Here is a 16,745-nt window from a genome sequence, read left to right as displayed (position 1 = left end):
TCCTTCCAACCCAAGAAGACCTCGTTGCAGTAATCCTGGACTGCTCTGGCGCTGTCGACGGGCACTCTGCACATCAGATGCATGGTTGGACCAATTTTTCCATGGAGGAAATTGTCTCAAAAATGCTTTTTAAAATCTGTTTTCAGATGTTTGCAGACCTTGGTGCTCTAAAGCATTTTCTGAACCTCGTTAGAATACTCAGATCTTTGAGAAAACCCAAATCCATGGAATGTATCTGGGAATCCTTGTTGCATTTATACCCCTTCTCAAGGGAACCTGTTTTCTATTACATGCCTCCACGCCTCAAGAAGGGTTGATAACCTGCCATGTATGCCAGGAACTAACTGTGGGATTTGCAACCACACTTGGAAACATAGTCACTAATTGCTACACTCTCCAGTCCACACACTGTTGGCCATTTTTTAGAATTGGTTCCATTGGATGCAGTATGATGCTATTTAGAAGACATAAAATATGGCTTTGGGGGCTGGTGAGCTGGCTCAGTGGGCAGAGGTGCTTGCTGCCAAGATTGACCATCTCGATGTAAGTCATTCTCTGACCTGCACATGCATAGCATGACATGTGCCTCCTTTCCCACCCCCCCCCCAAAAAAAAGTTTAAAAACTTATCATAGAAGCCAAACAGCTGTTCTGTGGTATGACTTTTTTTAAGGTCTGAAGAGTTCTAGAAATTGAGCTGGAATTCCTTATCCATGGGTAGCATCCCTTGGTCTGCATTTGGGCCTTTGCTGCCCTTGTTTACCAGTAGGTAGCAGGTCCCTGTTTTCTCTCTCAAGAGGCACTGGGGACAACCTGAACCTTATCTGATAACACTTAGACCATTGCAGGAACATCCCAACTTGCCCCATCTTTCTGCTTCTCTCTGGTCCAGCTAATCCTAGCTTCCTCATCAGCAGGGGCTGTCTCAGCAAACCCTGTGGTAGGCTAGCTCTCAGTTAGGGCTGCTCTTGCAGAGGAAAACCTCTTCCTGTGAAACTTTCACACACTGGAGGAAGGCACTGCCATTGTGAGCCATACTCTGTAGAACCTGAACTATGCCCACAGTGACATCTCAAACCACCACATTCAAAACTTGTGCCAAAACAGAGGCTAGCCTATGTGTAGTATTACAGTCTCTTAGCCACACGGGTGACTTGACCTGAGGACCTTCTCCATGGCAGGCACCTTGCTGCTGGGCTCACAGTGAATAAGGTCAAGGTTGGTCTTAGTCTGACCTTAGGATGTGGTCAGATTTTTCATAAGGGGCAAAGATTGATGGGGGAGTTCAATGTTTGAATGTCCTGGAATGACAAGCCCTGCTCTCATGGACTTAATTTCAGGGTTCGGCATGTTCACAGACAGATTTAATCTGTGATGGATTGTTGGTGGTTGGATTGAGACAGTGGTGTGAACTCATTTTGTAGAGGATACTGAGACCCAGAGAAATGAAAATAACTACTTGGGCAGTATGTAGTAGAACTAGACATGCTTGCAATTCTGGGCTCCTAAACACATACAAGCTAATTATTATTGTGACAAACACAGACTTGTTCAAACTTGGGCAAGCCACTTTAAAGAATATATGGAAATTGGGAGTCTCAGGTGAGGCAAATGTTATTGAATGTGAGGGACAGAAATGATGTAGAACCCAAGTCCTTAGCAGCCTTCAGGCTCAGAGGGAAACACATAAATCTCTCACACACTTTCAGGGAGTTAGCAGGTTCTGTTCGGAGTCTTAATTTGACAGGAATGTTCAAGTGATCCGAATGTCTCCTCCCATGAAAGTTGACCCACTGATGATTGAAGACTTGGCAAAAATGAGGGTGTTCTGTGTGTTGCTGAGAGAGGCAGCTAAGGAATGGTGACCCCTTCCCAGCCACCAGGTAGGCAGTCACAGGGAAACTAAAGGGAGCAGTAACAGGGTTCTTGGAGGGGCTCAGCAACCTTTATGAACCTTATTGGAAGCCTGTGACACTGGACAGGAGGTTGACCAGTAGTCTCTCCTTTTTCTCAACAGACAGTCTTCAGGCTCCCACACGCATCCTGGGAGGAAGTTGCTTTCAGAACCTTTTTGAACCTTTGTTTAGAGATGTGACCAAATCCTTAGATTTTCTTTGAGAGTCTGATAGCACTTTTCTCTTGGAATTCACTGTTTTTCTCCTCATAAACTTTTTGTTGTCATTAAATTGGAAAAAAACCCCAACTATATAATATAGGGTAGGAACACTAATGTCCAATATCAACCTTTCTACAATATAGGATTTTCTTAGAGTTTCTTTCTTTTTTAAAAAAAAATTCATTCTGTACTTGTGTAGTCAGTGATCTCGCTGTACTCTTACAGTTTAGGTGCAGTGCAACTCTATTCAGTGTGAAGTTTTACCTCTTTTACTTTTTTTCTTGCTTCTCAAAGCCAGCAATAGACACAGTTGGAGGATTCCTTCCTAATGACACTGAGCTAAAGCTTGTACTTGGGCCAGTTTGTTCATGGCAGTGACTGTTTATGCCTTGTTTGTGGGGAAGCTTCCTTTCTTCCTCTGCCCTAATGCCTCCCCTGATTGCTTTAAATGCATACCCTTAGAACAAAGGGGTTTTGATTACCCCAACAGTCAAAGTCAGTGTTTATATCCATCCTGGCAAAAGAAACAAGATGCAGCCCACATAATCTTGTCACTATCTGCTTTGGCCAAGGTGGATGGACAGCAGCAGGCTGTGGGTGCCTCTGTATGTGGCTGCAGGGCAGATGTTAGCAGCTTTCCCCTGCCATGCCCTTGTCTTGTTGGGCAGCTTTTCTAGAATTATCCTTAAAGTAGTATCAATGCTTTTTCATTGTCCTGAAGAATTGCAGAACCTTTCCAGCATTAAAATTATACATATGTTGAGAGAATTATATAAGACAATATAATTTCTTCATGTACAGAAATGTCCTAACAATAAAAGTATCTTAAGTATTAGACATTTCCATTTTCTGAATTGTTGCCAAAATCATGAGACCTGCTACCCTAGTCTGTGGTTTTCACCTGAGATAACTTATAAAAAGGGTCCCTAGCTTCTCTGTCTTTATATTTGCTCTGATAGACAGTTGTTATCCTCAGCAAAGCTAGGTGGAGAAGGATTTGATTTGCAATATCAATGAAATTACTGGTTAAGCTTATGCTTCACATTTGAGAGGAAGGGATGTGGGAGGGAGGGAATGGCCAGAGGGAGCACTCTTTACAAATTGGTCCATGCAGGCTCCTAAGATGGAGCTTCCTTCTGCCAGCAGCCATTCTAGAATTGTTCTACCTTTCAAGGCAATTTACTGGTTCTTTTTGTTTGTTTGTTTTGTTTTAAAGTATTAAGAAGGTGGATCTGATCAAGCTTTATTTTAAGTGTTGTCTAATATAAAATTCAGAGGCATGTTGGACACAAAAATTGAACTTTGTTATTGCTGTTAGTGGTAAATGTAGCCATTTGGGCAGATAAAAGTTTCTATCCTACAGTTTTTGAATTTGGTAGGTGAAAATGATAATGCCATTTAATTCAGAGGTGGCTGTATTAAATAAGGTAGCCTCACTTGTAATACAGATTAAAAAAGACAAATATTTCAAAGCAATCATTTAAATCCCAGCTACCTAAACTGTGGCTTACAATCCCACAGCAACTGAGTGTAATAACTGTGGGCAATGTAGCAACAGTGAAGGATTTCTGAGTGTGCAGTCACCAAAAATTAGTTAAACAACAAACACGAAATGGCTCTGAGGTGTCTTGGGCAACACTCACCCATAATGCACTGCATGAGTTGACTTGGTTCTGAGCACTGCACAGAGTTTTGCTCTGTGCATGGTGTCCTGCCTCCCAATACCCTTGGTCACCGCCTGAAATGGCTCGGCTCAGACTCAAGGCTGTTACATGTTAAGAATTGCCCGGTTAGGCTGTACATGCAAACTTTTCTGGCTCTCACAGAAACATCCTGGCTTAATTATGAAAAACAAATCATTCTTCAGCATCTATCAAAACAGTGTATCTTTGATTTAGAATGGTTGGTCTTAAAAATAAATTAGTTGCTGATTTGAGTTTTATTAAAAGAAAATTACAAAATGACTTTTGGCTTGGGATTAGGACAGTTTCCAACATGTATGAAGTGACTGTAAACATGTTTCATCCATATTGTGCTGTGTATTTGTGCAAAGTGATGTTCTCAGTGTCCTTGAAGTTATAAAATTGAAATATCAGCCAACTCTGAAAACCATTGAAGATGCTCGGAGTCCTGCAGTGTCAAATGTTCAGCCAAGATTTAACCCTCATGAAAAAATAAATAAGCACACCCATCTCATTAGTATGTATATTTGTTTTTCTTTAGCAGTGGCAAAATTGTATGAGTACATAAGAATTAAGAAAATATTCTTAGGGTTGTCAGTGTATACTTTTTTATATACCTATTCTGTTAAAGGTCACAAAGGTTTCTCTCATGTAAAAGGGTTGCAAATTTAAAAAGTTGAAGCTCTGATTTAGGTAAATGACCCCTACTTTGGCTGTAATGGCATGTTATGTCTGCCAACCTCCTAAGGAACTGTGAATATGTTAACAAAAGTAAATATTCTTGCCATTAATAATCTATAGCAATAAAGAAAGCTTGTCCCATATGCTGATATGACACAGGATAGTTCACAGATATGTTTCTTTGTTTCCTTTTTACTTGTCTACTTCTGTTACATCATTATATATTTGAACATACGTATTTTGACTGATTTTTAAGTTGCCTCGACAAGTTTCTCAGAGAACTTGTCTTACTTCAACCACCATGTAAACATAGCAGTATAATCCTGTTTAAATTAAATGTGGTGGTACCAGGAATGAAGTGATTGCAAAGTTATATTCCATATTGATTGCTTTGGAAAAAAAACCTACTTGTCCAACTTTTAATAGAGAAAAATAGAGATGTAGTTTTTGAATAATACAGTGCTGTTGTACTGTTGAACATGCATAGATTGGATGTCTGTGAGTCCTAAGTACAATATAATTGTTAGTCAGTTATTCTTTCTGTCTGAGTCTGAGGAAGTCTTTTAAACTACAACTTGGAGTATTTGGTAAATTAATAAAATGAAGATAGTGAGATAATGTACATTTTTGTTTAATTTTTATCCTGCCTCACTAATAATAAAGTGAAATGCTTTTATATGCAGTTTGTGGGGGAAAATGTAAATTGTCACCAACAGAGACTCATATCCCAAAAAGAGGCTCCATAAACAATTTTAGATTTTCAGTAGTCCCAATAGGAATGTTATAAAATGAATTATACATTCAAATGCTGTCATTTCTAATATATAATTGATACAGCATTTGTTAGTGGTAACAAGAGGTAAATATTTCTTTTTCTATAAAACCTGTTGTTTCCATTTACAATATAACTTGCTATACACAAGTTACATCTCAAATGTTCAGTAGCAATCTGTGGCTATTGGTTATGGTGTCCAGCATAAGTCGGCTAAGACTGACTGCCTCATCACTAGAGCATTGTCAGTAGAGCCACTGTCATCTAGGGTCACTGGGGATGTGGATCAATAGTAGAGATTTTACTTAAAACGCACAAGGTCCTAGTTCCATGCATGGGACACAGGACAAACAGACAAAGGATATATACAGTGCTTTTGCTAAGTCTATGTCTGACTAAGCTTTTCCACTTAATTTGGAATTTTCACCTCAGCTTTGAATAGAAGTTGCTGGTATAATGGGTATAGTGGACAGGGGAGTTGTGACTGTGCAAGAATATATTCCTGTTTTTGTGCAAGTATACCAGTCCACATGAACTTTTCTTTTAAGCAGTAATGCTTATTTTGTAAGCATTAGTCTTGTTATTCCCCATTTCTACACGAGTTGTGCATGACCTTGGTAATTCAGTATGTAAAATATGAGTATGGCATCATAGATTTCTACCTTCTCATTTCTTTCTGTCCACTTAAATAGCAAGGTCTTGAGTAGCTATCTAGACCCTTGCTGTAGCATCGGGTACAAGATGTAGGGTTGTGGCTATGTAATAAAGTGGGAGGACATATTAAATCTTAGTTCTATTATGGAAGAGTCCTTCATATTAAAAGCTGTTTGCCTTCGGTGGTGGAGCACATAGAGCTGTCTGCTAGGGAGCACAGCTGCTCAGGCTGGGGTGAGAGTTGTTTGAACTCGGTGTTCAGATGTCCAGATGTGATAGTTGGGGCAGCAGAAATCATTTGAGAATTCTTCACCCTTTCCTTTTCCCCTATTCCTAGTTTTTGTCTTTCACAGAAAAAAATTATAACATGTATTTGCCCCTTACTCTGCCAAGTACTTAAGATACCTCATGACTGTGTAAAGAGATTCCACAGGCCAACTGGAGCCACTGTGATCACTGTAGGTGACATTGCCAACATTGCCACTCATGGAAGGCCCAAGTTATCCCTGTTGTGAAACTGAGTCAAAGAACTGATGAAATAGGCAGTTAGCCAACTTCTGGCAACAACATCTTTCTAAAGACTAAAACCAAGGAACTAAATATAACCATGCATAGAGCTGTCTTCTCACTCACTCACAAGAGAGTTCTCACAACCAAACCCTTTGCATATGGAACTCCTTTTTTACTTTCTGCATCTAATATTTAGAAGCAGCTTTACTGAGGAGCTATTTATATTCTGTCACGATACATCACCAACTTTAGTGTACAAGCCAGGGTACTTAATAAATCGACAAAGATGTGCAGGCCCTCTGCCATTTGCAGTCACTCCCCAACAGCCACCTCTCCACACTTGTCTGATACGTTGTCTTTCTCAGACACGTCATAGAAGTGGAATCGTGTGCTATGTGGTTGTTAGTGTCTGCATTCACATGTTGCTTCTGAGCCTCACCCATACTGCACCCTGGCAGGCGGCTGTGCCCACCACTATCCACACACCGCCACACTGCACCATGACAGGCGGCTGTGCCCACCACTATCCACACACCGCCACACTGCACCATGACAGGCGGCTGTGCCCACCACTATCCACACACCACCACACTGCACCATGACAGGCGGCTGTGCCCACCACTATCCACACACCGCCACACTGCACCATGCATCCACAGTACACTGAAGCTTGCTGCTGGTAGTGATTCACTCTATGGAAACATCAGGCTTTGTTTACTTGAGTTTTACTTTTGTGAAGTCATGAATATGTTCATAGACATCCATGTACAAATCTCTGTGTGGATTCGTTTTCTTTTCTCTCAGGCACATAGGGATGGAATTGTTGGGTCAAATGGTAAGGTTATATTTAACTTTTAAGGCACCCACCAGACTGCTTTATATAGTTACTGTACATTTTGTATTTATTTTTTCATTGTCACTATTAATTGTTAAGGTCACACATGAAAATATTATCAACTTTATATTTGAGTCAGTCTCTGTAGGAGTCCCCAGTTGGTCTTGAATTCCCGATCCTCTTGCTTCAGCTTCTTTGGTGCTAGGATTCCAGGTATGTCTCATCATACCCAGCAGGCCTACTTTCTTTTTAACTTGGTATGTAAGATGAATAAAATTTAAGGAATGGACCCTGAAGGAAGGAGCCCTTGCACACATGGACGCCTGTGGCTTCACACACCTGGACATTGAGGGTTGGTTCTAGCTCTATGCAGGCTGGCAGTTATTCCCATAAGAGGAGAATATGGTGATACTGAAGTGGGCATCAAAAGATGAAGTCCCCTGAGAACATTTGAGAGACCTAGAAACTACCCTTCCTCTAAAGGATAGTCAGTCACATGTTTCTTAATCCTAGAAATATTTTTTTTTTTCATTGCAGAGATTGCTTGCTTTGTTAAGTCTGTATCTTTGAAATCAGATGGGTTTAGGGCAAGAGGTAACCTTGGGATTTCTTGGTAGGCTCAACTAGAGTGTGAGTAGCTGCTTTGACGGAATAGATAGCAAAACTGCCAGAGTCCCGGGCAGTTTGATTCCAGTGCCTATGGCTCTGGCCGATTTCACTGAGATCAGTCCTAGTGGATGTCAGGGTTGATGTCCAAAGAAGGAAGATCGATTTAGTTCTTAAGAATAATGTCTTCTCCTGGATAGCTGCAAGTTGTGACTGTAAGATTACTGTTTTCTGTAGAGTTTCAATGTATGGTTATTTTGATGTGACACCACAGTGACATGGTCTTAAAGAATGTGTCATTTATTTTCTGTGGGAAAAAAATGTGAGCTATTACAGTGTCTTAGAAAGATTTTGTTGCCAAAAATGAAACTCTCTTTGAAAATTATGTAAAAGATTTAGAAATTTTAACTGATAATACTTTACTGAATGCTGTGTGGTATTGTGATATATGGGTTCAGTGTAAATGACCAAATCAGAGTTACTGGCATAGTCATGAACTTAAGCATTTCTTAACTTACTAATCAATTGTATAACATTTTATTAAAACCTGTACTGTAGTTCATTCATAGATGAGGTAGCATATGTGAGAGCATCCAGCCCCTTAGTTAATGCTCTGGAAATTTGCTCATTTTTATATACATATGTATCTATCTGATTTGGTGATTTAATAAATTTATGAAATATCATTATGAAACTTTGTGTTGTGCCCCACTGCCTGAATGTAGTTAGTATAGTATTTGTTCATTATTATAAATTTTAAAAGGTTCCAAGCTCAGTTTCAATGGCTAAATACTTTGAATTCAGAACTTTTCTTTTCTTTTCTTTTTTTTTGAACATTTTACCACTGAGTCACATTCCTAGTACAAAATGTCAATTTTCAGAAAAATTGAAAAAGGTAAAATGAGCTTTAAAGTTAAGTCGTCTTCCTTTTTCTCTCCATATTTCCTCCACTTCCCCCACCTTTCTGCCATGGTTTATGATTTCTGTTAATAGTCTTGCTTTGATGCCAGGCAGTGTTGGTGCACGCCTTTAATCCATCCCAGCACTGGGGAGGCAGAGACAGGCAGATCTCTCTGAGTTTGAGGCCAGTCTGGTCCACAGAGTGAGTTCCTGGACAGCCAGGGCTGTTACAGCGAGAAACCCTGTCTTCAAAAACAAAACTGAGTCCTGCATTGATACAGCTGGAGCTGTGGAGGAATGGGATAAGGAAGTCTCAAGTTCAGTACCACAGCTCACAGTACTGTAGTCCCTGAGCCTGACAGATGCTTAGGGGCTGAATCTTGTTCTTGGGATTTTTCTGGGGTGTTAAAGGTTGAACTGTGTGGCCCCAAATTCATATGCTGATGTCCAAGTCTCAAGAACTTCAGAATATGGCTATATTTAGAGATAACAGAGGTAATTAACACTGAATAAAGTTGTATGGTCAGGCCTCATCCAAGAACAGTGTTGTCCCACGAATAGGCATTTCAGGATATAGACACACAGGAAGACCAAATAAAAGCAAAGATGGCCGTCCACCAGCCCAAGAGACAAACCTCAGAACGGCACCAGCCTGCCTGCACCTTCCCGCCATGCTTGCAGAGCTTTGAGGACTATATTTCTGTTAAGCCACATATGGTCCTCTGTTGCTTTGTGGTGGTGGGGTCCCTGCATCACAGCAGAAGGGGCCATTGTAGTCTTCTCTCCCCTTATTGAATCTTGTGGGTTCTCCATAGGGGTCGGGGCGTCACTGGTCTCTGGTTCTTGCTTCTCTTCTGGGCTCTCAGCTTTTCCCTGTTCCTTGTTTGTCTGTTCTTTCTCACAGATCCGAGACAAAGTGCTACTGTCTGTGGCTGGTTATCTTCATGTAATGTGTAGGAAACACATCTACACATACATACAGTCCAGCACTCAAACTGATTGCAGTACTGGGCAACCTCTTCATTCTCATTCTCAAATGGAGGCCAGCTTCTCTCACACCTTCCAGATGCTCCACTCAAACATCTGTTTTTCCAATGTCATTCAGTTCTTTTGCATGAGGCTGAGTTGGCATAGTGGAAATCGACACATGGGTTTTTTTTTTTTTCCCCAAAGAAAGATCTCTTCCAGTCTCCACTTTCTGACCCTTTACTCCGAATGTGAAGAGGGGGCTTAAGGTCACTGCCTCCAGTTTTCTGCTAAATCCCTAAATCCTGTGGAAACTTGCATTTTGAACTGGCCTCACTGGAATAAATGACTTGTATTTTTGTGCTTCTAGGTCATTGCACATTCATTTATAAGGTTTTGTTCAGCTATAGTATGGACTCTGAAGGTGAGACCTTGGTCCTGTCTAGGATGGATATATAACATTTGAGTCTAACATTTTTGTGTTTAGTAATGATGCTTTATAGGCAGTATCAAAGTATTTTGATTAAGGATATAATTATAAGAGATTAATCTCTGATCGAGAATTACACTCTTTTTTTAAAATGAAAAAAAAAAAAATGGAGAAGCCTGCTTGTTGTATCTAATCTTTCACATGATATGACAACAGAGAGAACTTTTTGTGTTGTTTGTTCCTCATTGATGAAAACCCTTCATGTGATGATTGGAGATAAGTGATGGAGAAAATGATTCACTGACTTATTTTGAATTGAGCTGGGGAAATACCCACACTAAACAAGGGCAGTGGTAGAATTGCGTGGAAATAATGAAACTGGCAGATTGCCCTGCAGGGAGTTACTGGGCTTGCCCACAGCTGTCTGTCTGCACAGTCAGGCTGACAAAATCTCTCTATTCTAAGAACTTGTTTCCAAGGTTCTGTTTGATGATTCTTGGTCTCTGCTGAGCCTAACTACATTATTCAGAATCTGCCCCATGGCTGGGGTTGGTGTGTGGTTTTGGAAGATGCTGGTGTAGGGTAGGAGGAGGCAGCTTGTGAAGGCTTCTGAGGTGAAGGGAGCTTGAGCCTTTAAATTCTCAGTACTTTGATCAGTATATGCTGAAATCTAATCATTATGTGGCCTTCACACAAGTCGTAGTGCTGGAGATCAAAGAGAACTCTGCTGAGGTTAAAGGGGAGCCTATGCAGGCACCTAATTTGTATCTTTGCCCTATATGATCATTCACTTTGAATGATGGTGGTCAGGGTTAGTGATATGTAAGCCAAATGAAAATTCTACAGCAGCCTGACATGGAAAATATCATATTTTCCGGGATATGGTAACAGGGCTTCTGAGCTCTCTCTTGTGTCAGGATCTGAAGTGTTGGATCGAATCACAGGGGAATCTTAGAGAGAACTCTGCAATGATTCTGGGTGGGTACTCAGCATCATGAGAGATGCTAGAGGCTGACTGATTCAGTTATGAGTTCTATTAACTGCATGTCCAAAATATGTCTTTAAAATTCAGTGTTGTGGACTAGCCCAGTCTGCTGTAGAAAAATTGAACAGTATAGGGGACATAGGCACTGAGTCCAATTTATTTTCATTGTTTTAGAAGCAGAGGTGTAACTCCTAGGGAAGCCCCACCTAGCCAAGTTAAAGCAGCATCTACGGGGTTGGAGAGATGGTTATGAGGGCCGTCTTCCTGGAATAGTTGTAGTTGGCCTGGAGAGGCCTTTTGGAGAACGTTTTTGTTCTGCCAGATTGAGAGAAGCACATGCTTGTTTAGCTCTTGGTAAGAATCCATCTTCATTGCCGAGAGATTATTGTTCGAGGAAACGAGTATTTGGATTCCTTCCACTTGATGCTTTTGTGGGCGTGGGTTTTAAGTCTAATGTTCTTTTCAGCTCTGAAGAAGAAAATCTCAGCTTGTCTAGGTACACATTAGTGCTGTGTTGTTACTGAGGATTCCATGCAGTAATTCCTGAACTCTAGGATGTAGAGATTAGCTAGAGGACCTTGCTTTCTTAATTCTATGGTAATTCAGAGGATTTGAGTCATGTGGTTTGATCTGTCAGGTGCTAATATATTCTTGTGGTTCAGACATGAAGTATGTGTGTATATAGCCACTGTCTGCTTTTATGAATTGATATTATTTCTGTTGGCCATGCATGACCAATTGCTCACATAGAATTGGGGTATAGGATTCCTCCTCCCACATCTGCTCCCAGCTCCCTTGCTCTGTGGTGTGAAAATTCAAACATAGGTGTTGCTCAGAAATAGTCATCTTAACCATTTGTCCAGTGTCTAGAGTCTTTTACACTGTGAGTGTAAACTGTAGGTAGGGTATCCTAGAGTCCAGAGGACCTGAGGGGGTTAGGGATGGGGGAGAATGGTTCCTGGGCCATGTTGGAAGGTAGGATGAGTTTAACCCTATTTTGAATCAGTGATGATGTATAATAGAGAAAAAGCTAAATAATCTCTTGGGTATAATCATCTTTTACAGTTCAGGACATTGCTTGTTGACATTTTTTTTCTTTTGAAATTCCTTTGGGATCACTCTGAGGGGTTCTAACTTAGAATTTTCCCACTTCTAAGTCTTAGAGAGGAAACAAAGATTTTTATTTTGTTGTTAATAACAGCTTTGTTGAGATACCTGCAACAGTCAGGCATGCCTTGATGCACAGTCAAATTATTTTTAGTATGTTCACAGGTTGTACAACCATCATGACAATAAATGATAAAAAACATTCTGTCAGCCCAAAGGAAACCTCGACCCACTGTCTGTATGTTAAATAGGCAGGTCTAATTTTTTTGTTTATGGTCATGCTTTCTAGGCTAGCATCAAAGTATTTTGATTGAGGCTCTGAGTTCATCAGATAAGGGTCTGATTGAGAGCTATGGTACACTTTAAAGGGAAAATGAGTTAAATTTCTGTGTTGCACCTGTTCTTTCCTATTTGAGGAAAAGGTTGTATTCCGTGCTGTCACATCCTACTATTAACATAATGCCCATCATGTAATGGTTATTGACTAATGATAGGAGATTGGTTACCATGACATATGAGAGGTAACAATTTCAGCACAGTGCTTGCAATGAGAAAATCAATTCCTGTTGTTTTCTTTAGGCGTGTTATTTTCCTGTGCATGTTCAGTGTACCATCTTTTTGTCAAAAGGCTGCTGTGCAGCTCTTTAACTCCTGTAAGATACCTCCAGTAAAATGTGTATCACTAAGCCAGGCGGTGGTGGCTCGTGCCTTTAATCCCAGTACTCAGTAGACAGAGGCAGGTGGATCTCAGTGAGTTGGAAGCCAGCCTGGTCTACAAAGCGAGTTCTAGGACAACCAAGACTGTTACACAGAGAAACCCTGCCTCAAAAAACAAAAAACAAAAGCAGCAAAATATAATTAAAAAAAAAATAAAAGATGTGTACAGCTAGTCTGCAAGAGCCAACTCAAGTGGCTTTTCCAAGGACTGTCATTAGTGTCTCCTTGCTGCAATTGGATGTCACTTTACACAAGACAAACTCATGCTGTGTGTTGGAATTGGGGCTGTAAAATCCCAGTTGACCATAGGAAAGCAAGTCTGAGAAGATGATCCTGGGGCAGAGGAAACTTGGTATCAACCATGGGTCAGGTGTTCCCACTAGCCATGGCTTCTAGTGTTAGCTCCTTTTACAAATACCAGGATTAATACCTCTAACTACGCCCAGTCCGAGGGCTTGTTTCTAAGGTTACTAATCTGTTCCCAGCACTTGCCCCTTAACACTAGTCTCTCTCATCATGGATCCATACCCAGGGACCACCCAGCTATCACACAGTCAATCCTGGGCTCCAGGTAAACATTCATTTAGTAGTTCATAGCTTCCCTTGAGAACTTTTGGAATTTGTTACGTTATTTAATTCTTTCCAAACAAGAGTTCACATACTGCCAGGCTTTAAGAAAAGGAAAGAAAAAAAAAAAAAAAAAAAGAAAGAAAGCCAAAGGTAAACACACACACACACACACACAAACGCAACACCCTTATAACCCCTATGACCTCAAACAAAAAACGTCTTACTCACTCACTGTTGCTTTAGACCTTTTGTTTGTGAATGAAGGAATGCTGGGTGGTTCTGCCTTGGTGGGCCACACAATTTGTGGTTTTTCCTAGCTGTGGCTTCTCTTTTCTCTCTCTCCATTGCATGGATTTCATCTCTTTCCTTGGCTATTTTGAGACAGTGGGAGGAACTGTTTAGAAATAGTTGATCTAGAAGCTCTAGGCCAGTGACAGTTTGGTAGTATTTGATTATCATTATTTCTCTTTTGCAATCATTTAATTAAAAAGTGGTTTGTTTTCACATGGGAAAAGTTTTGGTTTATCAATGAAGTCCACTTTGATGAGTGTGTTTCTTGTTCAATGTATGCCTATTCCAGGTGTTCTGTGATTAAGTCCTCAGCGATTAACAGTGTATAATTCCGGCCCTTGAACTTTTCAGGGCAACATGCATTCTGTCACCTTTGCTGAGGTTGGGAAGATTGAAAGGACCATGAAAGGTCTTTTTTAGTGGCATGAGACTGTTAGGAGCCAGTCTGGTCCCAAGCCGCACCAGCCCCAAATAACACACTGAGACATTGTATTTGATATAACGCTGTTGGCTAGTTACTAGTTTCTTATCGGCTAGCTCTGTCTTAATTATTAACCCATTTCTGTTAATCTAAGTATTTCCATGTGGTCTCATCTTACTGGAGAGAGGGCCCAGATCTCTGTTCTTTCTCTACATGATGACTCCTCCTACTACTTCTTAGACTCCTTGTTTCCTAGTCCCTCCTATCTTGCTTTCCTATTGGCCAACAATGCTTTATTCATTAACCAATATAAGAAACATATTTGCATAATGATATATCCCATCATGAGACCCCCAAATAAATGCCATCTAGATACTTTATGATGACCTTGTTTTCATGCCCTTCATCCAAGGGCTCTGCTTGATGGCATCAACAGTGGTGGTAGCCAACAGTCAAAGAATAGCATGTAGGTAGGGTGACTTCTGGAGGCAGCTGTAAGACCATCGGGAAACGGATGAGTCCAGTCATTCATTTCCTTGTCTCTACCCCACTCTGACCTAATAAATCATGTTTATTTTAAATAAGAATGTGGCATAACACAAGGTGGGTTTGAAAGACTTTAAAGAGTAATGGCTAGAGTGTTAAACATTTACCCACTATTCCATAGCTCTCAGATGTAGCTGAGCTACTAGTTGGCTTCTTTACTGCTTCAGTGAAGTAGAGTATGAAATTGGCATTTATTGTGTATTTACTTGGTAGAAACTTTCACATGGATTACTTTGCTTTTGTGATCTCAGTGCATGCAAGCATGTGTGTGTGTGTTTGTGTGTGTGTGCGTGTGCACACACACACACACAAACACACACACACATAGTCTAGGTTAATGAAAATGATAAATTGCACTGTATTTTAACACAGGCTTTGTATTTTGGGTTTTGATTGTGAAGCTGTATAGGGTGGTGAGGAAATGATGCTTCATCATGGCAGTTAAGCATCTTAACATTTCTCAGTGTGTACCTATATATGTCTACACACACATAATTTTTTTTTAACACTCTGAAACCTTACATCCAATTTCTAGGGGAAAGAGATGTTGTTTCCCTTAGGTAATTGCTGAAGACTTCCAGCACCAACTAAGAGTTGCTGGGTCTCAAAAAGGAAACAGTCTTAACATTGTTTAGAGTAGGGCCCCTGAGGAATGAGGTATTTATGAGGGAGAATTTGTTGTTCCTGGCATTTTCTACCAACCTCACTGTGCATTTAAGAGGAGGAGAGGAGGGAGGCAAACACTGGAAAAGTAAGTAAGGAATAAACAGCTTGTGCAATAGGAGCTGGCTTTCCTATCATCTTCTATTATTCCTGCCTTCAAAAGGAGGCAAATTGTATAATTGCAAAATGAAGGCTATATAAAGAGATTACTTCAGTAGTCATGCATTAGTTTGCTTTTTATTACTATAATAAAATTCCCATGGCTGGGTGACACTATCGGGAAAGGATTATTAGTTTACAGTTGTGGAGGTTCAAAGGCATGTTTCATTAGAAATGGCCTGTAGCAAAGGACAGTGTTGGGAAGGCCTGTAAAAATCACAGCTCATATTGCTGGAAAGACCAGAGTTTTAAGGGTCTCTCTTCAGAGAGCACTCTCCCAAAGACCTCCCAAAGACCCTGCAGGCCTCACCTCTTCCTCATTCCATCGCCTCCCTCACCACCAAGCTTCCCGCACTGGAATCCCTAGGGCGAGCCACACCGCAATCACAGCTGTACAGATGTGTGACTCTCACAGCACATGTTCTACTTTTAACGCTTGGTAACTTATGTATGGAATCCACTTGCCACTGATTGATAGCGAGAAGATGGGATTGAGTAAATGCTAATCAAAAGATATGTTTCTATTTGACAGGAGGAATGGACTCCAGAGCTCTGTTGTATGGCCTGGTGACCTTTGTAAATTCTGGTCTGTGTACTTGAAATTGCTAGGGCTTAAAGAGTCTCTTCTTAATGCAGTAAGAAATGTGTGAAGTAGTGTGTGAGTTAGTTGGCTCATTTGCTATTCCACAATGTACCCATGTTTCTAAATATCACATTTTCTGTGCTAATTATACATAGTACTTATATGTTAGCTAAAGTGAATGAGGAAGATAAAAGCTTTCTTTTCTTCTAATTTATACACGTCAGAAGGTTGGTCTGAGGGAGGGTGTGTATAGTGAATGGGAGAGCTTACATCTTCACTGTTCCTCAGCTGCTCTCTGACAGTCATCTCAACCCAACTCTGCCTCCTCCTCCTCCTCCTCCTCCTCATGCCTAGTGTTGTAGTCCAATCAGGGAAGAAAATCTCGAGTGTTTATTTGGCAATTTACATTCATTCATTTTTTTTTTTTTTTCCTCTGCTTAGGTGTTGACAAATCTCCTAGGACTTTGGAAGGCTGAATGGACTAAACATGAAGAGCCTGAAAGCGAAGTTTAGAAAGAGTGATGTAAGTACATTGTGACTCATGGTCTGGCT

General features: G+C 40.6%; 1 protein-coding gene across 2 annotated transcripts in view; it reads left to right on the top strand.

The window, feature by feature from the left end:
* Rai14 (retinoic acid induced 14) overlaps positions 1–16,745 on the top strand; it is a 133,047-nt gene that overhangs the window by 6,177 nt on the left and 110,125 nt on the right. For both annotated transcript variants that reach the window (XM_051182533.1, XM_051182534.1), the window contains exon 2: positions 16,635–16,716. In XM_051182533.1, the coding sequence (XP_051038490.1) occupies positions 16,681–16,716 (36 nt within the window). In that variant the 5' untranslated portion in view covers positions 16,635–16,680. The remainder of the gene's footprint in view (positions 1–16,634; positions 16,717–16,745) is intronic.

This window comes from Phodopus roborovskii, unplaced genomic scaffold (genome assembly GCF_943737965.1).
Source record: "Phodopus roborovskii unplaced genomic scaffold, PHOROB, whole genome shotgun sequence".
NCBI classification, from domain to species: domain Eukaryota; kingdom Metazoa; phylum Chordata; class Mammalia; order Rodentia; family Cricetidae; genus Phodopus; species Phodopus roborovskii.
Note: the sequence above shows the minus strand (reverse complement) of the source record. Positions and strands in the feature narration are given on the sequence as shown.